Here is a 25,996-nt window from a genome sequence, read left to right as displayed (position 1 = left end):
TAAAAGCTTTTTATTAAAATAGGAGTTTAAATACAATTTTAAGGGGAAAAGGATTACATCACAAATTCCCCCAATAAATAAAACTTCAAACAACTTTTTCAATTACTTTTGCTGCTGGTAATTTAAAAAAGTATCCTTGGGATCCCTGGGTGGCTCAGCAGTTTGGCGCCTGCCTTTGGCCCAGGGCATGATCCTGGAGTCCCGGGATCGAGTCCCGCATCGGGCTCCCAGCATGGAGCCTGCTTCTCCCTCTGCCTGTGTCTCTGCCTCTCTCTCTCTCTATGCCTATCATGAATGAATGAATGAATGAATGAATGAATGAATGAATGAATAAATAAATAAATCTTTAAAAAATAAAAAAGTATCCTGAAGTGGAAAGGTTGTTTCATGATAAAATTTACATATAGAGCATTTTGTTAAATGCCCCACCCACAACTTGCTAAGCAGCCATGAACCAAGCCTCAAAGTCTTCCCTGATATCGAAGAACATCCAAAGAATATCAATCTGAAATTTGTCTTCATCTGTGTCCTATAAATAATCCAGTGGATTTTATTTCTGTATGACAAGGGGAAATTCTAGTTACCTTACACAGTATCTCTACATAAAATAGTTTTTAGAGAAGAAAACATGTTTGCTGTTACTCAATTAAATTCACCAGCTTCCATTTTAGACTGAATAATAAAATAGAAACTTTATTACATTTGCATATCTTTTAAAATATGAAAAATAAGGGGCAGAAAGTTTTAAAAACCAGTTTTACAGATGTACATGCTAATAATGTTCTACAATTGCATTTTGCATTTGTATAAAATACATCATACAAAAGATTTATAGTATTTGCATACATAAAAAGAATTAAATAAAGCATTCAGATATTTCTATTATCTAACAGTGCAATATGCACATACTTGGAAGAAAAATACTGATTTCCTGAGCAACGTTGTTGTAATTCAAAATAAGAATGATACTCATCATAATGCACCATTTAAATACAGATTTCTAAAACTTCCACATTTACCCTGTAATGCTTTGACTGGATCCTGGCTTCATGGTATTTCTGAAACACCCTTCATATTCCCATATAGGTAATTTTAGAAACAGATACCTTAAAAAGAACTAATTACTAAGCAGTGGTTCATTTAAAGAATTCTTGCTGAACAAGTGAGTACAGAAAAAGAAAAGCTTTAAAAAACAAAGTCCTTTGGAAAAGTTCATTTAATATCTTCTAATTCTAATACGGCCAGCAGACTGTGTAATCTTTTAATCTGTCTTTTGAAAAGACGAATCCCATACTTTTCTAGGAGTAGGATGGCAAAAACTTTAAACAGCATTCAACAGTTCAAAACAATCTTAACCATTTATACCCAGGTTTAAGAGAAATAATAATCTGTCCTAAAAATAGATTTTTCTTCATTTACAACTCCAATTTTTTAAGCAAACCAAACAGAACGATTTGTTAGGATATATATAACATACATACCTTCTAATGTAAAGTGTCCAAGTAAATTCAAATAAAGGTTCCAACACAAAACCCACAATATCAAATAATAACTTATTAAGTTTTACCAAGTAATCTGTATTTGCTATAAATTTTGATGTATATGAGTCGTTTTTAAAAGCTAAAATTATTCTAGAACTATTAAATGCTTAGGAAATTTTTTAAATGACCCTTAAAGATTAAAATCTAAAATTCTATATATATGACATATATAGAATTATAAAGAATTCAAAGATATAGAGAAGGGAAACTGCCTGATTGTGTCATAAGGATATGTTAAATTTCCTTCAAGGAACAGGACACTGCAAGACAGAAATGGTTTTAAATCAAGTACATAGTACACTTCACCACTTTAAGTCACTTACTTTGGAAATCAGACCTATCACAATTTCAAAGTAGCACTAGCAAAAAGGAATTACTGACTCTGTGTTTTCATCAATTTGATGTAACAAAGTTCTAAATTCTACCCTAAAATAATCCATTTTTCTTCCCTAAAACTTGATTTTTCGGCAAGTGTAATAAATACAACGTAAACTGACAAAGTTAACACTGAGCGTAGATTAGAAAGATCATACATTTTTTTCAAGATACCAAGGCACATTAAAAATAATTTTTAAAATTCCAAATTAAAGGAGTTACTCAAAAAATGATTTTGCTACAACTTCTATATTAACATTTTTCATTAATTGTCTAAGGTCCTCTAATACATGCAAGGGATTTAATGCTTGACTTCTTTGTCCTGTCTTTTTATGATACTTTCCTCCTGAAAGTACATGAAAACCTCATTTACCATACTTATTCACTCCTCCCCTTTTTAAAAATCAATATTGGAGTTGCAAATATAAAATGACTAGTCAAAACCTGAAACATTAAAAATTAGGAAATAATGCCCAGAAAATGAGGTGGTATTATATAACTTAAGATACATACTTTATTATACACAAAACAGACAATTCAGACTCCACCAAATCTTTCTTCTAATGAATCATTTTGGTTAACATTTTTAAAACACATACTTTATAAAACTAAATGATGGAAATCAGTAGGCAAATGATGCTTAGTTAGCCAAACTATGTCTGATCCCCAGCAAATCTTAAGAAGTAGCACTATCAAGCCCTTTCAATTGATCCACACACCTCTGGCCTCTGTTCCCCAAATTGATGCTACAGTTCAGAGGGGAAAAAAAGGTCTAAGTTGGACATTTTCTCTTTGAAAACCAGGTTAACGGATCAAGAAATAATTTGTTACTGTTAATGCAAAAGGGCTCTTTCACCTTTGCTTTTGCTTATTAATCATTTTCTGCAACAGACCTGAGGCAGCCCATGAAAATCTGTTTTAATAAACCTATACTGTTGTGCTTGATAGTGAAGGTGGAGACGAACTTACAACAGCATATGTTATGAATCCTGTTGGACCATCTGAAATAATAATTTTAATTCTAAAAATGGTATTAGCTTACGTAAAGCAATTATCATAAGGCATTAAACGCAATTAAGGCATGTTACTGCATGTAACACAGCAACAACTTATCACAGTATGTAAGGATTTATTTCCTAAATAATGCTAATTCGTATAACACTTTTCATTAAAGAATTACAAAAGTGCTTTCAAATAACAGTGGCAAATATAATCACTTAAAAAACAGAAGCAGAGGCAGTGAGCTTTAAGAGACAAAGAATACTTTTAAGTCTTGACCCAATCCAGTGTTCTAGTGACCAAAGGGCAACTTCTTAACTAGAATACATTATTTTGGGGACTTAAGCCAAAAAATAATTCCTTGGAAAATAAAACTTAAACATAACCAACCTTGAATAAGAAAAATGATGCATTTTACAAGTTAAGAGCTTCCTAGACCCATATTTAAATTCATTTCTGCTTTAAGCATTGATACAACAGATACATGGATTCACAACTCTCATTATCAACAACTAGCAACTGTAAGAATTTTATACTCAATTTGTAAATGGCTCCCCCAAAAGGGCAAAAAAAACATAAGCATCTTCAATCTCCCTAACTTCTGCCCTTAAAGTGGTTATTGAATATAACGGATTCACCACACTCCAGATACACAAGATCATTAACAATGTTATTATTATGAGCTAACTGCTATGTCTTGTGTTGAGCAGCAGGTGATTGAGAATCTTGACTATATAGTTTATGATCATGTTGGCCAAAGGGTATTCCTTTAGTTGGACCAATTCCATTTTCCATTTCTCTTTGTTGTGATGGAGGTGTCACTCCTGAATGCAAATGTGAAGAATCCATTGTTGAATGGTGACTAACATCCACTTTAGCTAAAATTTCATAATACAGTAAATAAAATACTGGCGTTATTATACCTACTATCAACATTATCACTACAGCTGTCCACCACCCTATTCCCCAGTCCGCTCCATAATAAGGATCCTTACGTTGAATGTTTTTGTTATCAGGTTCAAAACGTATCTGTTGTGCTGTTAAAGCAGATACCACCTCATTAAGATTCTCTTTTTTGGTGTCTGTACATTTTACTATTTGTTCTATGTCTCGGTCTACTTCTTTTAAAAAGTTATCAGCTGACTCACTGGAAGAAAGAGAATCATTAGGTGGCAAAATTTCCTGTTGTTCCGGAACATATTGAACAGATGAAGGACGTGAAGCCTGTCTTCCTTTTGGAGGATAAAGTGTTTCAGTCAATGAACTAAATTTTTTAACTGGAATTTTGATAGACCTAAGGGCAAAAAAGTCTTGATCGCTGATGAGATTGTTAACCCTCTTGATATCTGCTACCTGTTAAAAAAAAAAAAAAGGCAACATTCAACTGAACTCTCCATCAAAATAGAGGTAGCAATAGTCATTTATCTAAGTTACTTTGGAAGGGGAAAAAAAGTGGAGCTTAATTAGTAGTAGTATTATCACACCCAGAGAGATTTTGTAGATAACAGTTCTACACCACTTTTGATCTACTAGTCTTAGGAAATCACTACTTACTTTTTACTATCACCCATGTATTATTAGCACTAATGGTAGGTATTTAAGTAGGTTGTGGGATCATTTGATATTTCTCTTTGTATATCATGCACAAATATCACACTTTCTATTGTTTTAAACCATCTAGGAAGGAAGGATTACAAATATGTTCTTTCTTCCAGTCTGGCAATTAAAAGTGTAGGCAAATGTCAACTTACCCTAAAACTACTGTATTTTATCAAAACTAAGATGCCATCAACTCTAAGATGTGCCATTATTTTACATATTGCTTAGGGGGGAAAAAACCAAAACACCAAATAATGAGGATGCCACCATTCCAATTTCAAGGATGTTAAAATGTTTAAAAAAACATGCACCTTAGGAATGATACTATAATTTATCTCCCTCACTTGTGTTGATAACATTTCCCCTAACTTCTCAGTTTTCATGCATTATTCAATTACCCCCAAGATCAGTCATTTTTTTTCTAAGCTTTTTCTATATATTATATAATCTTCAAACTGTGTATATCCTATCCACCAGCGACTGTCAAGAGGGAGATCATGGGAGTGCTCCTCAATTACCAATTATAATGGTAGGCTCTCCCACCATCTTTAAGTGATTAGTTCCATTCATGATTTCCATCAATGGCTTAACCTAAGCCCTGATTATTTATCACCTGACTGATGTCAGAAAGGCAAAGTGAGTCTAGGATAAAACTTTTCTGGCTTGGTCAACTCAATGGATGATGCCATTTACTGAGATATGGAACACTCTGGAGGGAGAAAAGAAAATAAACGCAGACTTTATATATGCTGACTTTGAGGTGATTGAAATATCCAAGTGGAAGCTATCCAACAGACAGTTACAGGATGTTTGAAATTTAGAAGAATGATCTCAGGTAGAAATATAGATTTATGGATTGCCAGCAAAAATAGTAATTGAAACCACAAAAGTAGACAAGTTCACCAAAGAAGACTGGGAGAAAAAGGTGACATATAAAACATCTCTGAGAAATGTCAACATTTGAGGGATATATTGAATAAGAGAATTCATACCAGAGATTAAGAAAGAGTGGCCAAGGGGCACCTGGCTGGTTTAGCAGGAGAGCATGTGACTCAGGAGTTCGAGCCCCAAGCTGGATGTGGAGATTACTTTAAAATAAAATTAAAAAGAAAAAAAGAGTGGCCAAGAAAAAACCAACATGACAGTGGTTAGAAGTACGGACTCTCTGGGTTTGAAAGATGGCTCTGACAACTTTCTAGCTATATGATCTGGGGCAAGTTGTTTAACCTCTCTGCAATTCAATTTCTACGTATGTAAAATGACGGTAATAACACTATCTACCAGATAGGGTTTTGCAAAGATTAATAAATTAAAATGTATGAACATTTAGAATAGTGATATACAGTGTGTTGTAATAACTCTAACATTTAGTATTTATATTTAATATATTAAGTATAATTAAATATTACTAGCAGGAAAATAAAAAAGATGCAAAATCAAGGAGGCTGAAGAGGGCATTTAGGAGGGAATGAATGGTGAACTATCAACTGCAGATTCCTGATCACAAAGTCCACTGAAGAATGAGAGCGTTCCTGGTTTTTTGGGTTGTTGTTTTTTTTTTTTTTAAAGATTATTTATTTATTCCCGAGAGACGGAGACATAGGCAAAGGGAGAAGCAGGCTCCCCGCAAGGAGCCAGATGTGGGACTCTAACCCAGGACCCTGGGACCACACCCTGAGCAGAAGGCAGCCGCTCAACCACAGAGCCACCCAGGAATCCTGAAGAATGAGAGTTCCTGTTGGAAAAATCAATTTCCTGGAAGTGTAAGTGTGAAAGGAGGATGGAGGGAGGATTCAGAGTAACTATATGAGACAATAAGGAAAAAGGATGCTTTCAAATTTACAACCTCAAGACTTTTTTTCTTAGAGCAGATAAAGATTCATTTGATAAACCTCAAAGTCTGACCCCATTCTCTTTAAATGTTCATTTGTTTGATATTATCTATTCTATTAACTGCTTCAGATTGTTTCTAAACCAGGCTTCCAACTTTTAAGTAGTCTACCTAGGTTCTCACTCTGAATATCCCTGTTATTTTCTTTTATACTGACTTCCTTGTTGCATTTAGGATTCCAACCTTGAACTTTGTCCTCTTGTCACTGTTTTATGACATAAGTTTATGACATATATGGCATTATGTTTAGTAACTTCTAATACTGAGTACTTATAAGAGGAATACAGCACTAAGTACTCTGAAGTGAAAAATCCTGGAGTGCCTGGGTGGCACAGTAGGTTGCAAGTGTCTGCCTTCAGCTCGCATCATAAACCCAGGAACCTGAGATCAAGCCCTATATCAGGCTCCCTGCCCAGTGGGAAGCCTGCTTCTCTGTCTCCCAGCTGCTCCCCTTGCTTGTGCTCACGTGCTGTCAAATAAACAGAATCTTTAAAAAATAAATAAAGTGAGAATCTTTTTGTAAGGTTCACCATTTTTGCTGGTTGAGCTCCTGGCAAAAGGGAGCACTGTTTAACTCCCTGTTATGTCAATTTTCCCTACTGTGGATAATGCCTTCTTTTCTCTAATGGTAAGCTAACTGCCTTTTCATCATTCTTCATTTTAAACGAGGAACCAGCTAAAACATCTTGGGAATACCCCCAAATGATTTTTTGTAAACTTCTCTATACTTACTGCACATATTTTAGTCTAAGCCCTGATCAATCTTCACTTGAATCATTCCACTAACCGCCTCATTGGGTCCCCTCCCAACTTGCCAGCAGGCTTCCCTACCATTTTGCAGCACTCTTTAAAACCTTGTAATGGTGTTCTTAACTACACAGATCAAATTTTTCCTCAGGTAACACAAAGTGCTTCTTCCCATCAGTCTATGCCACTCATTTCTGGAAAAATGAGTGGAAATCTATTAAATTTCCTCTGTTGTTCTTATTTTCTCCTATACCTTTCTCTTTATATACTCATACAGTTATATACTTTTTCTTGTTCACCTCATTTGAAATATGACCTATTTTTTAAAATTTATTTTATTTCTAATTTTTATTTATTTATGATAGTCACAGAGAGAGAAAGAGAGAGGCAGAGACATAGGCAGAGGGAGAGGCAGGCTCCATGCACCGGGAGCCCGACGTGGGATTCGATCCTGGGTCTCCAGGATCGCACCCTGGGCCAAAGGCAGGCGCCAAACCACTGCGCCACCCAGGGATCCCGAAATATGACCTATTTTTAATCACTGAGATGGCATTTCAAACTTGTATTCTTCTAAGATAATTTATCAGGTTCATTAAAGGAAAACCTATGTCTTTCTCTAATAAAGCTATTGGACCACACTCTTCTCTTGGACCTCCACCTTGATAATTTTAGCCTTATCCCTAATTTTAAATCTTGATTACTTTCTATCAACTTTCTAAAACATTTTCTATAACTTATTTACTTTCTAAAGCACATTCTGTAACTTCTCTACAAACATGTATCACATGGTTATTTATGCTAAAAAATGAAATCAGATATACTAAGACCTCATAATAGATAGTGTTGCTATATGTGAACAAGTTGCAACCCCCCAATCTAGCTCTTATTACCTCATCAAGAAATGCATTCCAATAAAATATTTTTATTAAATTTTTAAATAAATATATATCTGTTTTGATCACCTGAATTGCAATAATTACTCTATTCAGAGAAAAATAATACACAAAACTTCATGGCCAGAGGAGATTTTTAAAAATTCAATTTAAATTTACATGTATTTCTATAAATACATTTATAAATATATGTTTCTATTGCAGAGAACTATGACAGATAACCAATAAAAGGCTTTCAAGTACAAAAATATAATACATCATGAAAGACTGTGGGGGGAGGATAAAAATACTAATCAAGGTGAAAAAGCAATGATAAAAATTTCATGCTATTAAAAAAGTGCATATATAGGGTGCCTGGGTGGCTCAGTGGGTCGAGCATCTGACTCTTGGTTTTGGCTCAGGTCAAGATCTCATGAGTCATGAGGCTGACCCCTTGTCTGGTTTCCCACTGGGCAGGGGGTCTGTTGGAAGGTTCTCTCTCTCCTACTCCCTCTGCCCCTCCCCCCACTCATGTACTCTAAAATAAATTCTTTCTTTAAAAGTACATTTAAAGAGTTTTCTAACGGTCATATTTTTAAATATCAATATTGACAACATTCTGGAAATTATATCCTTTAAATCATTAAAAAGTATTTAAGCTTCCTTTAAAATGTGTAAGGTGATACACAGTATGTACATTTCAAAATTCTGCTGGAAGTATGAGAAAAGAATGTTTGAAAAAATATTCTAACAATTTCCATATAAATGTGTTCACGTGAAAAGATTTCATGCTAAGGATGCAAGATGGACATGACATATATAAAATGGGTTTAAAGAGTTTAATGTTATTGAAATAAAAATATACCTTTCCCTCTATCTATCAATTCTACTTTTGGGAATCTATTCCACAAAAATAAAGGTACCACCCTTTAAAGATAGAGCTGTGATGATATTTACCACACTATTCAAAACATGGGAGAAAATCCCGACTATGTTATAGAACAGCTTCATAATTATGATACGTTCATACCATGCGATATTATATAGCTACATAAAACATAAGTTAGATTTATAAGACAATGAAGGGCTGTCCACGATATACTAAGAAATGAAAAAGGCAACTTGAAGAGTAACAGACATAAAAATAAACCAATTTTTAAAAACAGAATCACCAATGCCCCGAGTGGTGTAAATATATGTAAATATTTATACTTATATATGTATTTCACTTTTATAAAGCACAAAAAAAGGAATGAAATACCTTTTATATGTACTTATTTTACTTTTATATAGCACAAAAAAGGTATGAAAAGAAACACACCGAAGTGTATCATTTCAGGAAGCTGAGGAAGAGAAAAACTTTTCTTTATGTATTTCTATATTCTCTTACAACTTGAGTAAGGAGGAGAGATAGCACAATTAGGTGTTTTTCAATACTGAAAACAGAAACAAGAATTTAATTACAGTAATCACTTAAAAATGTAAAAAGTAACATCTACCAACATAATACAGATTTCTATGGGAAAAAGGGGAAAAACAAGATAAAAGAGCACAAAACTTATTTGTTTGTGCTAATGAACAAATTATTTTGGACGGCATTATCCAAAATCAAATGAAGACTTACCGTACAACAGTACTGAAGGGCTATTGCATTTAAAGTATCTCCTTCCTGTATATCTTTTGTTAATACTATAATGTCATCAAGTCTATCTCTTGATGTACTTCTTCGGATTTTCTCTTTTCCTCTGGATCGAAGCTCATATACTTCAGCATCCTCCTCCAACACATCACTGTCTGTACAATTTCCAAATGCATGTACTTGACCACTTGAATGAACTCCTGGAAGAGGAAAACTACGGTTCTGATGTCTCCCTGCCATGTCAAAATCTGAGGAGGAAAGAAGGCAGAAAAAAACTTTAGAATGTGCCTCATCCATTTAACTGAGTTACAAGAATCTTATATTCAGGACCCCTCTTTTAAAAAAAGAATGATTTTAGTTATTTAAAAATTTAGGTTGAAGTTTTACAGATGTTAAACTGCAATTAACATCTGACAGCAGAGACAATGGGACAGAAAGAAGAGGTAATTCATTCTTACAGACTATCGCAAAACATGGGGGTGATAAGCATTTTCACAAAAGTATATTGCTATTTTTTAAGGTTAAAAAGCTAAGCTCCTTTATTCTGAGTATGAATAAAATTAAGGAAATATTTTTGTATTATTAAAAACCTGCGATCATATACTACAATTTATAGTTCTGATGGACTCAAAGAATGTTTTATATGTACAAACACAACACTTTAATGAGCCCAAATATCCTGGCTTGTTCTGCATTTTAAGTGCTTGTGGGATTGAAATATCTTTTTTACTACCTCCCTACCTCCCTGCATCACACTGACTTCAGTATTTTTTTTTACTTCAGTATTCATAATTAGTACAGTATGTGCCTTCATATAGGTCATAATTTTGCCCTCAACCAAGGATTCTTCTTCCTTGGAAGCTTTTCACCAACCTCTATCAAAGTCCTTGTCCAACTCAATTTATGGTCCATAAAGACTGAACAAATTTTATGTCACTACATCCATTTCTACTTCAGAAAAGACACTCTAAGACTAAGCACTGACTTAAGGGAAAAGCATACATCAATGAATACTTTTTGCTTACTGGCACAGGCACTCTCCACTCCCCTTCATCAAGCTAAACTGGTTCTCATTAAAAACAAATGTAACAAAAACATATAGAAACTAATTCCACATTCCCAGTGCTAGCTTCATATTAATTGTTCACATAAGAATGGACCTAGATTGCTTTCAGTTATTGTTTTTGAAAGATGGAAAGAAGTAGACAAGTAGTGAAAGGCATTTTGGACATAAAATACTTAAGACTTCATACTGTGACTTAGACTGAAGAGAGGTAAGACGTTAAGGATCATGCCAAGATTTCTGATTTGCATCACTGAGTATATGGTGATGCCATTCTCTAAAATATCCTACGTACGCTGGAAGAAAAGCTGGGGGGGGGGAGGCTGAACAATAAATCATAAATTCCTCTAATACAGCCCCAAAGAATACCAAATAGCCAAGTGGGCTATAGAGTCAAATTCAGAAAGGTTTAGAAATATAATTTCCTGGCTCATGTGCATAGGTAGAAACTGAAGCTGTGTTGGATAGATAAGATTACCTAAATAAAGTATAGAATAAGAAGGGGTGAAGACAGCCTTGAAGAGTTGCTACATTTGGTATGTGAGTGAAGGAAAATCAGCCTGCAAAGAAGATAGAACAGGCTATTCAGAAGAGGAAGAAAGCATCAAAACAATGTGTCATGGAAGGGAAGCCCAAAGGGTGTCTGTCTTAAAGGACTTCGTTCAGTTGAAAATACTACAGACAAATACCAAGTGAAAAAGAAAACAAACACCCTTCAAAAGTCTGAATTTGTAATATGCATGACAACAGATTACATTCTGTATGTAGGCACATACATATATAATTAACACTGGATTGCTTTTAAAACCCACGGATTTCTATGAGGGTAACACAGACAACTAATAACTAATTATTAAGTAGACAATTTCACCCATCCGCACCCCCTCGGGTGCTATTACCGTGAACTGGGGTTCCTAAATTCACAGCCACCAAACTAAAGAAAGCTACCAACACTGTACATCTCTAAAGCAGTTTAAGTCCTGATCACACCTATTCCTTCATGGAATTCTAAGCGACAAGTCTAACAAGTTTAAAGACTAAACTTGTTATAAACTTGTTATACCGTAATTCACAATGCTTTATTTCTAATTTTCAAGAAGTTGAAAAAGTATCTCCCCTTCACCTAAAATGGGTAATAGTTTTATTTCCACTTATTTAACCAGGTGTTTTCTATCTTGTGTTTTTAGTGTCGGAAATGTCTGTGAATCCTGTGCATTCGTAGGCAAAACTTTACAGTCATGTACATTTTTCTGGGGGTAAAGGGGGTTAATATTTGTTCTCCTGTTCTCAGAGCAGGGGTTTTATGATTCTAAAAATTTAAGAGCCCTCTAATATACAGCAATTTGCACGTGGTTATACTGACACAGGTAGGCTGCCCTTTTATTAAACTTTGTCTCCCTAATTATTCGTTCTTAGAATACCAAACTGGCTTGGAGTGGCTGAAATCCACTGAGCAATGCCCAAAAGCCATTTTACACACTTGTATCAAACTTTCTCCGTGGTGCACTGCTACATAATACTTAAAAGGCTAGCACTTCATCTCATTATCTCTTCACGCTCCTGTGTAATCAAATGCAAGCAGCGGAGCCCCACAAACTGGGTACCTTTCTCTGAATAACCAAAAACTGGCTGCGCCTCCGAGCGAAGCGGACAAGCTAGATTCCGGCGCAAGCAGGTAATTACCTAAGCCAACCACACACAGGTTACAAAGGGCACAGTACTCAAGTCATCGGGCTCGATTTTCAACCTGTCTTAATTCTTAGAGGTAGGAAAAAATGCACGAACTCTCTCTTCTGAATACTGGAGGGGGGGGGGGGAGACCAACCCTGCATGCTGCCTAGATTTCCAAGCAGTCGCAAAAACTTACGCAATGGATACGTTGCTAAATAAAGCATTCATCAGCTCGCTCTGAACTGAGAGTGGCTTCCCACACACCTTCGTTATCTGCAGGGGCTGCCGGGTGTTTCGCTTCGGTTTCCCTTAAGCAGAGAGCAATAAAGGGGCCGCAGGGCGCGAGCAGCCCCGCACCGCGATACCATCACAGGGGCTGCATCCGCCTGGGCCAATCCAGTTTTTAGACTTCACTTCCCGCCCCCCTCCCCCCGTCCTCCTCCATTGCACGCACCTAGGGGCCTTATTTCTCTGTCTACTCCTTGAGATGACCTCAGATTTTCATGTCACGCCATGTATTCAGCACCAACAAGTCGTGTGGGGAAAAGAAAGCGCTTAGGTTCCAAACGCGGCGACCCGGGAATCCGGCAGGTGGGAGGAGTCCTTCCTCCGGGCCTCAGTTTCCCCGAGAGTGTGACGAGGGGCCTCGGTGCGGCCGGGCCGCGAAGGTCGTCCCCCACCCCGGGAGCCGAGCCCCGTGCGGCCACCGCGGCTACACCTGCGGCCGCAGGCTCCGCTCCATCTCCCGCGAGAGCGCAGCGGGGGCCGGACCCCCCCCGCCCCCCCCCCCCCACCCCGCGACCTCTCGCCGCCATCTTTACCTGCTCCGTTAGCAGCGGGGACGCACCAGGGAGCCAGCTGCCAGGTCCGCCGCCGCGGCTCCAGACCCGGGCAGACTCATGACCGAGCCTCCGCCCGGGGCCGTCCCGCGTCCCCGGCCACCACCGCCGCCAACGTCTCCGCCTTCCGGGCCGTGCGCCGCCGCCACGTCCGCAAACCTGCCGTGCGTCATCGCGTCAAGTGGGCGGAGGTGGGAAGCGGTGGAGGAGGAGGGCGGAGGTGGGGAGGGGCGGGGAAGGAGGCAAAGGGAGGGGACGCGCGGCGAGGACCGGAGCCGGCGGGAGCTCCCCCGGCCTCGGGCTGCGCCGGGCGCGCAGGCGCAGGGAGACCGGCGGGGGCCCGACTTCCGGCCCCGCCCGCGTTTCCTCCCCGATGCCCCGCCCCTTCCGCCCCCGGGAGCGGCGCGGCGGGCGGAGTCGGAGGGCTCCCCGGAGACCCCGGGGCGCGCGGGCTGCGCCTTTGTCCCTCGCCCGACTGACTGTCTAGAAAATACGCGGCAGCGGGGGGCCGGGAGGAGGGAGGTTCTTAAGGGCTTGACGGCGTTGTTGTACATCTCTTCCTGCTCTGCATCTGGAGGCTTCTGTAGAGTGGAGGACTGAGCCGCGCAGCTCGGTGTTGACATCCGTGTTTTGGCAAATTGCGCCGTGCTTCTTCTTCCTGTGGAAGCTTCTCGATGTGCGGAAGAGGCCACATACTGGAGAGAAGTCTGGCTGGCGGGGTAGGGTGGCTGCAGTCTTTGCGTTTGTAGGTGAGGAAAGTGAGCCCCCTAGAGTCCGGCCCCGGGAGAGCTGGGCCCTCAGGCTTGCTCTTCCCCACCGACGCGACGCTTCTCTGCAGGCTGTTAGCTCACTTGGTTTTGAAAATTAACTGAAAGTCGCAAGGCTGTGAAACCAGTCTGTTAAATCGCAAAACTCACGACTTCGTACGTTGGTTTTTCTCAAATTTACTAAAGGAGTACGATCATCTGTTTGAACCTACGTAAGTGACGTAAGGCGTTTTAGTGACGTGCGCAGCGTTTCCCGATGTTGACGTCACAGACTTTGCAGACTGGTGACTGGCATCTTATGAGGATGTACAGGTTAGGCCCAAACAGCTGCAGGTGCAGGGTGCAGAGCACTTGTTTTCAGAACGTCTGGGTTATTTATGCATCACGAATATTTATGCATTAGGAAGCTCTGTTTTAAATTACTTTCAAAGAGTTTGTTTTTGCTTGCTGGGAAAATGTCTTCCGCAAAGTTTAGGAATTCTGCACTGCAGTGTTTTTCTTTTATTTAAGGAGATAGGCACTGGGGTCCACAATGCTACAAAAAGAACTGCAGGAGAAGACCTTTTCTTTTTTTTAAAGTTTGTTGGAGCTGCTTTGTGTGCTGTTGCCCTTGTGACACCCGTCTGTAACCATTTATCACGGAGACGTTTTCTCATCAGTAGACAAAAGATATATTCCCTACTTGACATGTAAGGCTTCAGCTGCTCAGCCTTCATGAATGTTAATGTGAATACAACCTTCTTTCTGCATGTAGGTTACTTTTCTTATTTTAATGTCAATAGGCAGTGGAATCCATGTGAGAGCCTGAGTGATACAATTTCAAGCATTTCTACAGCACTGCTACCTGTTTCCTTTATATAAATATATATTTTTCCAATATCTGCATGTTCTTGAGTTGTTATGTTTAACCAAAGGTGCAGTTATTGAACTTTTCATAAAAAGATAGTAATAGAACTATATTATTAAAATATACAAAGGAGTCAGTTAGCCATGAATTTTGGCCAAGTTCCAAAAAGCTGGCTGGTAGGAACAAGTACTTTGTCTTTGAGAATAAGGATGTCCCCAGAGCTCAGCAAAGCCAAAAGGGTTTTCAGTTTTTTTGAGATCACATCTGACACAGTTTTCATTAAAAGGCCATGCATGAAAGAATATGTAGTTCCTAAGAACGTGTGTTTCTGTTACTAACTTTAAGGTTTTGTGATTTGCTCTAGAATAAAAACAGTATTGCAATGAGAGTATAAATTGATGCAACTGGCTAGGAGTGTTACTTGGCAATATCTATCAAATTAAAAATGTAATTGACTAAACTACTAAATGGTTAAGTAATCACCTTGGATTCACTTCGAGATTACATATGTATAAAATTTAATAGATATGTCCAGGAATGAAAGCGTTCCTACAGTAATACCCCCAAAACCTGAAAATATTCTAAATGGTCATCGATAGCGGACTAGATACTTCTTGTACATTTAAATGATGTAATGCTATGCTTTTAATGTTTAACGTCAAAAGAATGAAGTTAATCTGTACTTTCTGATTTATTTATTCATTTACCTAACAAATTTTTGTTAGTTGAGAAGTGTATGCAAACCCTGTATTCAAAGCAATGGGGACACGGTGCTTAAAAAGACAGTTTCCTTGCTCATAGAGCTTCCATGACTAGGCACATGGAAAAATCTCCCAAGTGTACTTTAAAGAGAAAAAGTAAGTTACATACATATAAGAGGTATGGTGTTGGGGATGCCTGGGTGGCTCAGTGGTTTGGCACCTGTCTTCAAGCCCAGGGCGTGATCCTGGAGACCCAGGATCGAGTCCCACGTCAGGCTCCCTGTATGGAGCCTGCCTCTCTCTCTCTCTGCCTCTCTCTATCTCACATTAATAAATAAATAAAAATATTTTTAAAAAACAGTATGAGGTTATTCCTTTGGACTAAAATTTTAAATATATCTCTCCCATCCCTACCCCTATACATTCATATATCTATGCAGGGAGATGCATTTAATTTTTCTTTCTGGAATATTACTAAAGGGATTTTGAACAGTGGTTGAAAAGAAGTAGATGTGTCAGGGGAATAAAGAGAAGACTCTGCCTTTTCTTCTTAGACCTCTCTGTATAGACCGAATTTTTATTACCACATGATTACTGAACATATTTCATTATTGAATAACTGGACTTGTTTTATCTACATTTAACCAATAGTCCACCATCCATCTCTTCCTAGTCACTCTTGAGTCTGTTTGTCCTTTTATATTCAAGTAGTGAGTGCCTGGAGAAAAGCAAATCAAGTCCCTTGGAAAACGAAAGGATAACAGAACACTGAATTCTTTTTACATTTTTCTTGATTTCCCTCTGCCAGATTTCTTTCATCCATGCTCTTTTACTCTCTGCTCCTTCCTATATCCTTTTTTCGATCTAGCTTTCTAGGTCTACTTTCTAGAAGCAAAACTGGAAGAAAAGAAACAACTGTTGTACACTAAGGAAATGCTTCAAGTCTAGTGAATTTAAAGTTGTGTTATGGGTGAAACCTGAAAAAAAATTTCCCTCTTCTGTCATTGGAGAAAAAAAAAAAAAGACTGCATGATTTAGATATGTTCTGCTGGAGACAAACCAGATGACCTCCCTAGTTGCCATTCACCCTGTGATTTTAAAACATAGTGATTATCATAATCACAGTTCTGCCATAATGTGGATGAAAGAAGAACCAAGGGTACTTCAAGAGTCTCGAATTGCTTATAAATACTAGTAAGTGGGCAGCCTGGGTGGCTCAGCGGTTTAGCGCTGACTTCAGCCCCGGGTGTGATCCTTGAGACCCAGGATCGAGTCCTGCGTGGGGCTCCCTGCATAGCACCTGCTTCTCCCTCTGCCTCTCTCTCTGTGTGTCTCTCATGAGTAAATAAATAAAATCTTTTAAAGAAATACTAGTAATTCAGGGATATTAAATATGACTTGAAAACAAAAAAAAAAAAAAAAAGAAAACAAGCATTCCAGTGCCTCTGTCCATACAGCCTTACTAGATGAAAACTAGTCTCACAAATATTATTCTTAAATTCATTAGCCAGGTAGTTAGTTCATATAAAAATGAGTAGTTACATGTTTAGAATTAGGTAGACTGTAACTTAGTATATGTGCCGAGGAAGTGAGAACAAGTAGGCTATAGCTTAAATACTCTGTTTCCCATAAACTTTACAGTCGCTGTGGTCACATAGGTAAATTGGTGTAGGTGAATGCCCAGGAACCTGTAATCTGCTTGCTGTTGTGCCTTCTGCAGAGACCTGGATCATCAGACAGAATCCAATTAAATCCACTTCAGCAAAGGAAAATATTAAAACAATGACCCAGCTTATAGAATTTGGCGAGGGCAGAAGATGATTATCTGAAAGAGAGTAAGTCAAAACAGAGTCCAGATAGTGGACATCCGGTTAGATTTTTTTAGGTATTCAATAGAGTGCTCATGGAGTCAGGACGATTAAGGGGTGGGGAAGCATAACGGGAGACTGGAAGAGGTAACAATGTCTTTTCATTCTAGTCTCCACTTGACCAACAGTATCTGAAAAACCAAGCTAGAAGTTCAAAAGTAAAACCTTTATGCCCTTAATATAAAGAATCATAGGACAATGAGGTGTATATGCCTAAATGAAGCAGTGCGTCTCTGAGGAAGTATAGAAAGAAATTACATCTATTGAATTGGCAAATATTAATTATCAACTGTATTTAAGGCCCTGTTTTAAGCACTGGGCATGTGCATGGTACTCAAGCAAGCCCAAATCATTGCTCTCGTGGAGCTTATATTCTTGTGGTGGAAGAGAGTGAAAAATAAAATGAGTAAATGAAACTGTGTTGGAGGGCTTGGGGTGGGGGGAATTTGTGTTTGTGATGATGGGGTGCGTAAGAAAAGGCAACAGACTAACATAGGCCTGAAGAAAGTAGTATAAGCCATGTTGGTACTTGGGAGGAGGACTTGCTAAGCAAAAGGAACAACCAACTGCCAGGTCCCTGAGAGGAAGTATGCCTAGTGTATTAGAGAAACAGTAAGAAGACTAGCAGGGCTCAAGCAGATTGCACAATGAGGGAGAGCAGCAGGAAATGAAGTTAGAAGGAGGTAAATTAGATGAGACTTTGTGGACCATTACCAGGACCCGGGTTTTACCGTGAGCAAGATGGGAAACCATGGAGGGGAGGGTTCTGAGCAGAGGAGAACACTACCTTTGAAAAGGATCACTTAGGATGGCTAGGGTGGAAGCCGGGAAATTAGTTAAACTGCTGCAGTAACTCAGGCAAGAGGGAGGTTGCCTTGAATCAGAGAGAATGTCAAATTTGTCCAAATGATTTGGATTAAAAATACTTGGCCTAAAAATATTTTTTCAAAGGGCCCAAGTGTATGAGGTTGCACAATTTTGGCTTTGAAAATATTTTGCACTGGTTTCTTCTTGTATACTTTGATTCGTGAGTCTGTCCTTGGGAGTCTTTTCCCCTGTTAATTCTGAATAAGCCAGATTTACCACCTCAGCAATTGCTGGATCTAAGCAAAGTTTTCCTTCTCCCTCCTCACCAGGAATTCTTCTATTTACAGTTAAGGTTGTTTTTCCTCCCCTTTTTTCCCCAAGCTTTAATCCTATCTGGCTTCTAAATCCCTTCTGAATTGTTTGAAGCAAAAAATGCCTGCTGACTTCAAAGAGAATTTCACACTTGGATTTACTTGGTGGGGTATAGAGCAAGTAGTGAAACCTTTCTTTCTATGCAGAATGGTGTGTTTGGCAGTGATATATGCTGATCAGTAAGCAGTCTGTTAAGAAGAAACACATTGAAACATTTTTTTATTTGTTGTTTTGAAAAGGACTTACTTTCCTTTAGAGTACTTTTCAATTCTAAATATAATCTGTTATTTTGCAGGAGAAGCAATCTGTGTTAACAGAAACTCGATCGCTTCCCTCTCACTACCTTGTCCTTAAAGTTGTACTAGAGATTTGGTTATCTGTAGTGTAACATAATGTAAACGAATGCTTGGCTTGTATAGTTCTCTCGATCTTATTGTTTCACTCATTTCAATGAAAGATAAATATTTTACTACACCAGTCCTCAAAAGAAAATTCCTTGTGTGTTATTCTTGGCTTTGTGAAAAACAATTTATAGAGGCCTTATAATTAATACTGATACAAAAGAAGGCATTAGCTTGAGAAGGAATGATTCTTTGTGTAAAAATATTATGGTTGCTCATAAGGCAAAATCCATAAAAGTGTTACATAATATTAGTCTCATAAAATATGCTAGTCCTGCTTTATTTGATCTTAGCAACTAGATGGGATAGAATTGGGAGGTGAATGTGATGTGAATACACAAAAAGGTTTACAGTAAATTCTTTTTTCTTCCTGCCTCATCCTGCCTTCCATGAACTAACTATATTAGCCTTTCTCTAAATATTGCCCTATATCCATTAAAATTCTAGTTTCATAAGAACTGGACATAGTGACTGCTGTTCCTCGTTGGGTGTGTATAATGAAAACACCCAAATGCATTGCTAAGGGACTGGAAATTTTCATCCAGAAGATTATTATAAGAATAGTAACATTTACTTCTTTTAACATTTCTGAAGTTGAGAAAGTCTGTAAAACTGACATTTCAAAGCTGTACCAGACATTGTCCAAGTGTGGTCTTGCCAATTCCTGAGAGTCTTTTATAGAGTCTTCAAGGTCAAAAATGTTTTTGCAATAATCCTAAGAAGTTATTTGCCTTGCTCACTGTGTTATCATTCGCACTCATACTAAATCCATAGCATAAATCAAGGCAGTAGCACCAAATTGTATCAGTAGTCATCATATTGTCCAATGCTACATACTCATTTAAAAAAAAAGGTTTTCTTGAGAATATTTGTTGATTATTAATCTTAACCCCTGACTGCATTTTTAAAATTTTTCTTTCTGGGCAGCCCAGGTGGCTCAGCGGTTTAGCGCAGCCTTCAGCCCAGATCACGATCCTGGAGACCTGGGATCGAGTCCCACGTTGGGCTCCCTGCATGGAGCCTGCTTCTCCCTCTGCCTCTCTCTCTCTCTCTCTCTGTGTGTGTGTCTCATGAATAAATAAATAAAATCTTTTTTAAAAAATTATTCTTTCTGATAAAAGAGGAAATACGCATAAACCTCTTTTACTGCATATTAAAATACAATGGTTGTCAGCCTGGAGGAAAAACTCTTGTGCCCTTGTTTGATTTGGGAGGTGAATAATCCACTGTTATCATAGGGCACAACTTTTATTACTTTTTTAATTTTTTAAATTTTGAAAGATTTTATTTATTCATGAGAGACACAGAGGGAGGCAGAGACACAGGCTGAGGGAGAAGCAGGCTCCCTGCAAGGAGCCTGATGTGGGACTCGATGCCGGATCCCGGGATCATGCCCTGGGCCAACAGCAGAAGCTCAACCGCTGAGCCACCCAGGTGTCCCAGGGCACAACTTTAAATAGAAAGAATGGCAGAAAAACTATGGTCAATAAGACTTAAATATATGGTAGCCATTTTCCTGAAAATGAACAGAATAAGTCAGTTACTTCAAGAAAAATAAGAATTTGCTATCATTAATAAAAATTAAAGTATTATCTCAAGCAAAAATTAGATTTTAGAGAACTTTATTGCCCCTATAGGCTTCCTAAAATTGAAAGAATTATGTGATAAAATTGGTGGTGATAATAAAGTGGTTTTTAAAATATCATCAAATGAAAAGTGTCAACACTTGGAAAATCTGCATAACTCCAGAGAATCAAATATCTTCCAAATGTACAGTGTTATAAAATCATGCAGAGATGAAAGATCCATTCGAAGTGTAAGGCCAAAGGATTTCAATGTGACTAAATAATGCTTAATATGATTCAGATGCCACATTGCAATGAACATTTAAGAAACTATCACTTATTCGGTCTTGATACAGTATCAAAGATGAATATCCACAATAATCTGAAAAACCACTGAAAATCCTCCTCTCTATCTTAACGAAATATTTATGAGGGTCTGGATTTTTTAAAATACTTCAACCAAAATGATATATAGAAACACATTGAATGCAAAGCAAATATAAGAATCTACCTATCATTATAGTTAATAAATGCAGAATGCAAAGTTGCAGGATTCAAGATCAACACATAAAAATCTCTGATATTTCTATACACTAGCAGTGAACACCTGAAAAGAAAATTTAGAAAATAATTCCATTACAAAAGTATCAAAAAAGAATAAATACTTAAGAACATATTTAACCAAGGAGACACAAGACTTGCTCATAGGAAACTGCACTACAAAACAATGCTGAAAGAAATGAAAGGATATCAATAAATGGAAAGCAGTTCTGTGTTCATGGATTAGAAGACTTAACACTGTAAAAATGGCAGTACTCCCCAAAGCAATTTACAATTTCAGTGCAATCCCTGTGAAAATCCTAACAGACTTTTTTGTAGAAATGGAAAAGCTGGTCCTGAAATACATAACAAAGGGCAAACAACTAGTCAAAACAATCTTGAAAAAGAGAGGCAAAGTTGGACAGTTCACACTTCCCTATTTCAAAACTTACTCTAAAACTACGCTAATGAAAACAGTATGATACTGGCATGAGGAAAGACCTATGTTAATTGAATAGAAATGAGAGCTTAAAAATAATCTATACATCTGTTGATTTTTGACAATGTGACAAGACCAATCTTTTTTTTTTTTTTTAAGATTTTATTTATTCATGAGAGACACACACACAGAGAGGCAGAGACATAGGCAGAGAGAGAAGCAGGCTCCATGCAGGAAGCCCCATGTGGGACTCTACCCTGGGACTTCAGGATCACGTCCTGAGCCAAAGGCAGACGCTCAACTGCTGAGTCACCCAGGCGTCCCAGACAAGAGCATTCTAAAGAGAAAGACCGTCTTCCACAAATGATAGGACAACCGACTATCCAAACATAAAAGAATGAAGCTGGACCCCTACTTCATACTACATACATACGAAAATAACTCCATATGGATCAAAGACCTAAATTATAAGACCTAAAACTACAAAAATCTTACAAAAAGGCATAGGTATGATAAACTTTCATGACCTGCAACTTGGCAATGGTTTCTAAAGATATGACACAAAAGCATAGCCAACAAAAGAAAGATAGATACATTGGACTTTATTAAAACTAAGAATTTGGGGGCACTAAGGACATTATCAAGAGAGTGAAAAGATACCCCAACAGAATAGGAGAAAATACTTGTAAATCACACTTCTGGTCTAGCATATAGAATATATGGTGAACTCATAACTCAACAACAAGACAAACTCTCAATGAAAAAATAGGCCAAGGACTTGAGTAGATAGTCCTCCAAAGAAGATACATGAATTGTCAAAAAACATAGGAAAAGATGCTGAAGGATTTGTCATCAGGGAAATATAAATCAAAACCACAATGAGGGATCCCTGGGTGGCGCAGCGGTTTGGCGCCTGCCTTTGACCCAGGGCGCGATCCTGGAGACCCGGAATCGAATCCCACATCGGGCTCCCGGTGCATGGAGCCTGCTTCTCCCTCTGCCTGTGTCTCTGCCTCTCTCTCTCTCTCTGTGTGACTATCATAAATAAAAAATAAATAAAATAAAATGGAAAAGTTTTACATTAAAAAAAAAAAACCACAATGAGATGCCACTTCATACCAAACAAAATCTGGTATAAGCACACACTTCGGGTGATCCCTGGGGGGCTCAGCGGTTTAGCTCCTGCTTTCAGCCCAGGTCATGACCCTGGAGACTCAGGATGGAGTCCCACATTGGGCTCCCTGCATGGAGCCTGCTTCTCCCTCTGCCAGTGTCTTTGCTTCTCTCTCTCTCTCTCTCTCTCTCTCTCTCTCTGTCTGTCTCTCTCTGTCTCTCATGAATAAATAAATAAAATCTTAAAAAAAGCACATACTTCAAACAGGATATGGTATATACTTGGAATATAATATTACTCAGCCACAAAAAGAAATGAACTGCTGCTATATGCTACACCATGGATGAACCTTGAAAACATTATGCTAAATGAAAGAAACCAAACAAGAAAGGCCACATACTGTATGATTCCATTTGTATGTAATATAATATTCTGAATAGACAAATTCATAAAAGACAGAAAGCAGATTAGTTGTTGCCAGGGACTGGGGGAGGGGGGAATAGGAAGTGACTGCTTAATGGCTCCAGGTTTTCCTGTTGGAGGGTTGAAAATGCTGGTGGTGGTGAGGATCACATAATATTGTGAACGTACTAAATGCCACTGAACTGTACACTTTAAAATGATAAAAATGGTAGATTTTATGTTACATGTGTGTTACCACAATTATAAAAAAATACACGTGTCATAAGTCATTAGACAAATTTGTAAAATGGTAACTGATGCCACTGATCTCACTAAATATTTTTGTTTTGGAAAATACGGTTTTCATAAAAATAAATTTTTGACGTTAACCTGAAATGGATTTACTTTTACTTAAAGTAATAGATGCATATTTTGAATCATTCTTAGTTTTAGTTGTTAAATATTATAAATAAATATTATAAATATTGATGGCCATTATACCATAATTAAAAACTTGAGTCCTCAATTTTTAAGAGATTAAAGGAGTCCTGACTTTTCAAAATTTGAGAACCACTAAGCTGTGCTGTAAAGTGAAGCCTTATTAAAGCCAAGTTACTGTGTGAGTTTTAAGGCACAAAAATTTCTAATATAAGTCAATTGTGAATCTAAGTGTTACGGATTAAAGTATAACTTGTAAAAATATCCTTCTGACCATATTAGTTAACACAGTGTAAAAGTAGAAGTTTGGAAACTATTTTATTAGTGGAAGACATGGTTTGCAAGGAGGAATGGAGAAGTTAAAGAAAAACAGGTATTAGGATTGGAAAAGGGGAGCAGTAGGTGAAGAGTGTATTAGGTAATTTATGATTGAGTACATTAACTCAATTTGACAAATGTATACTAATTTTAAATGAGATTTTTTCCCGTTGTCTGGTTACTTGTGCTAATAATCCATAATTTACTCTTGCAGAATTGTTTATTATGTGCCAGGTATTGTTCTAAGAGATTTATGATGTGTATAACACTATTATTTATATTTGTAAGACAGTATTTTAAGGACTAACTTGAGAATAAGTTACAGATATGACACTTCACCTCTAAATACCTTGGCATATGTCTCCTAAGTACAAAGACATTCTTCTATAAAACCACAACCATCCCTCAAGTATAATACTGAGAGAATCTTATTCTTTAATATTCAGTCTACATTTACCCAAGATTGTTCTGATTTTGTTCTTTGCCGGGTTTTCTTTTTGTGTTTATTTACTTCTTTTAAAATGAGATCCAGAATTTAATTAAAGTTTACAGATTGCATTTAGTTGTCACGCCTCTTTAGTTTCTTTTATTCCAGAAAGTTCCCAAACTCCCCTCCCCCATTGCACTGTTTTTGGTCCTACATGACTTTGATATTTTTGAAAAATCTGGACTGCGGTTGCTCTCCATAGTGTACCTCAATTTGGATTTGTTTAATTATTTCTTCATGATTACATTCAGGTTAAATTTTCTTTGGCAAGAATTCTACATTGATGATGTTGGGTACTTCTCAGTGCATCAGACCAAAAGGTACACTTGTCAGTTTGCTTCATTGTTGGCAACCAGGCACCTTGGTACTTAATATATTTAATTTTTAAATAACCTAGGCTGTAGCTATTGCTTTCATTTCTTTTTTTTTAAAAGAATTTTATTTATTTATTTATTTATTTATTTATTTATTTATTTATTTAGATTTTATTTATTTATTCATAGAGACACAGAGAGAGAGGCAGAGACACAGGCAGAGGGAGAAGCAGGCTCCATGCAGGGAGTCCGACGTGGGACTCGATCCTGGGTCTCCAGGATCACACCCCAGGCTGCAGGCAGCGCCACCGTGGCTGCCCCGAATTTTATTTATTTATTCATGAGAGACACAGAGAGAGATGCAGAAACATAGGCAGAGGGAGAAGCAGGCTTCTTGCGGGGAGTCCAATGTGGGACCCATTCCCAGGGCCCCAGGATCACGCCCTGAGCCGAATGCAGACTCTCAACCACTGAGCTACTCAGGTGCCCTTGTTGGTTTTATTTCTTATAGATTTCAATACTTTGTACATAAGTACAAAGTTCAAAGATACTGAGACATTAGGTATCTTGTCTACGATCACATAGTTGGCAATAGTGGAGAGAGTTCTGAACTCAGATAGTTGTTCCAGAATCTGCAAGATTAACCACACCACTCCCTACCTTGTAAAAAGACTGATAACTGACTTTGAGATTCTTGGTTCATCACTGACCTTCAGGGTATACAAGTGGAGGCTAGAAGATTGGTCTTGAGGCCTAGAGTGAGAATTTTTTTTGAAGAGATCTGTCGTTGTACCTTCTCCCTCTACCACCTCTAGGCTAAAGTGGTGGAGAAGTAGAGAATCACTTGGAAGCCTTGACCTGTAGTTAGAGGTGGCTGACTCATCCTGAAAAAGTCAAAAGGTGAGTTTGACCCTGTCCAGCAGTCAGTTATGGCCAGGGAAAGATGCGATTTTCTAAGGGTCAGTTGTAGACACAACAGAAGGATCTAAATTGTCTAAAGAGGGGCACCTGTGTGGCTTAGTGGTTGAGCATCTGCCTTTGGCTCAGGTCGTGATCTCGGGGTCCTGGGATCAAGTCCTGCATCAGGCTTTCCGAAGGGAGCCTGCTTCTCCCTCTCGTTATGTCTGTGCCTCTCTCTCTGTGTCTCTGAGACCATACCCAAGAGATCTGTCTAGAGGGATGAGGTGACTCCAACTGATGACTGGAAGGTAGAGACTGGAAGGTTATTTACAAGTGGCCTGCCCAGGGAAACATAACTCATGTCAGATATCCCCATAGATGAGAGTCTCCAAAGAACTCATTCATGAAAGAACCTTTTTTTACCTCTATATATCTCCTCTGCTTCCAACCCTGAATGAGCAATTTAAAGAACAGAGTGAA

General features: G+C 38.0%; 1 protein-coding gene across 1 annotated transcript; it reads right to left on the bottom strand.

Annotated features, from left to right (window-relative positions):
- Positions 1 to 665: 665 nt before the first annotated feature.
- On the bottom strand, positions 666 to 13,357 carry LYSMD3 (LysM domain containing 3). The gene is made up of 3 exons (XM_041751345.1): positions 13,219 to 13,357; positions 9,649 to 9,911; positions 666 to 4,268 (listed from the first exon to the last, which is right to left on the bottom strand). Exons 2-3 carry the CDS (start codon positions 9,901 to 9,903, stop codon positions 3,606 to 3,608), a joined length of 918 nt encoding a protein of 305 aa, XP_041607279.1. The 5' UTR covers positions 9,904 to 9,911; positions 13,219 to 13,357; the 3' UTR covers positions 666 to 3,605.
- Positions 13,358 to 25,996: the final 12,639 nt, after the last annotated feature.

This window comes from Vulpes lagopus, chromosome 4, assembly GCF_018345385.1.
Source record: "Vulpes lagopus strain Blue_001 chromosome 4, ASM1834538v1, whole genome shotgun sequence".
In the NCBI taxonomy this organism is placed as follows: Eukaryota; Metazoa; Chordata; class Mammalia; order Carnivora; family Canidae; genus Vulpes; species Vulpes lagopus.
The sequence above is the reverse complement of the archived record's forward strand: the minus strand, read 5'-3'. Positions and strand labels throughout refer to the sequence as shown.

Bases quoted from the DNA above. Each gene is read 5' to 3' on its own strand.
- LYSMD3 (XM_041751345.1), bottom strand. From the start codon at position 9,903: ATGGCAGGGAGACATCAGAACCGTAGTTTTCCTCTTCCAGGAGTTCAT. The intron at 4,269-9,648 runs GTAAGTCTTCAT...TTTTTTTAACAG, and splicing joins CCCTTCAGTACTGTTGTACG to GTAGCAGATATCAAGAGGGT.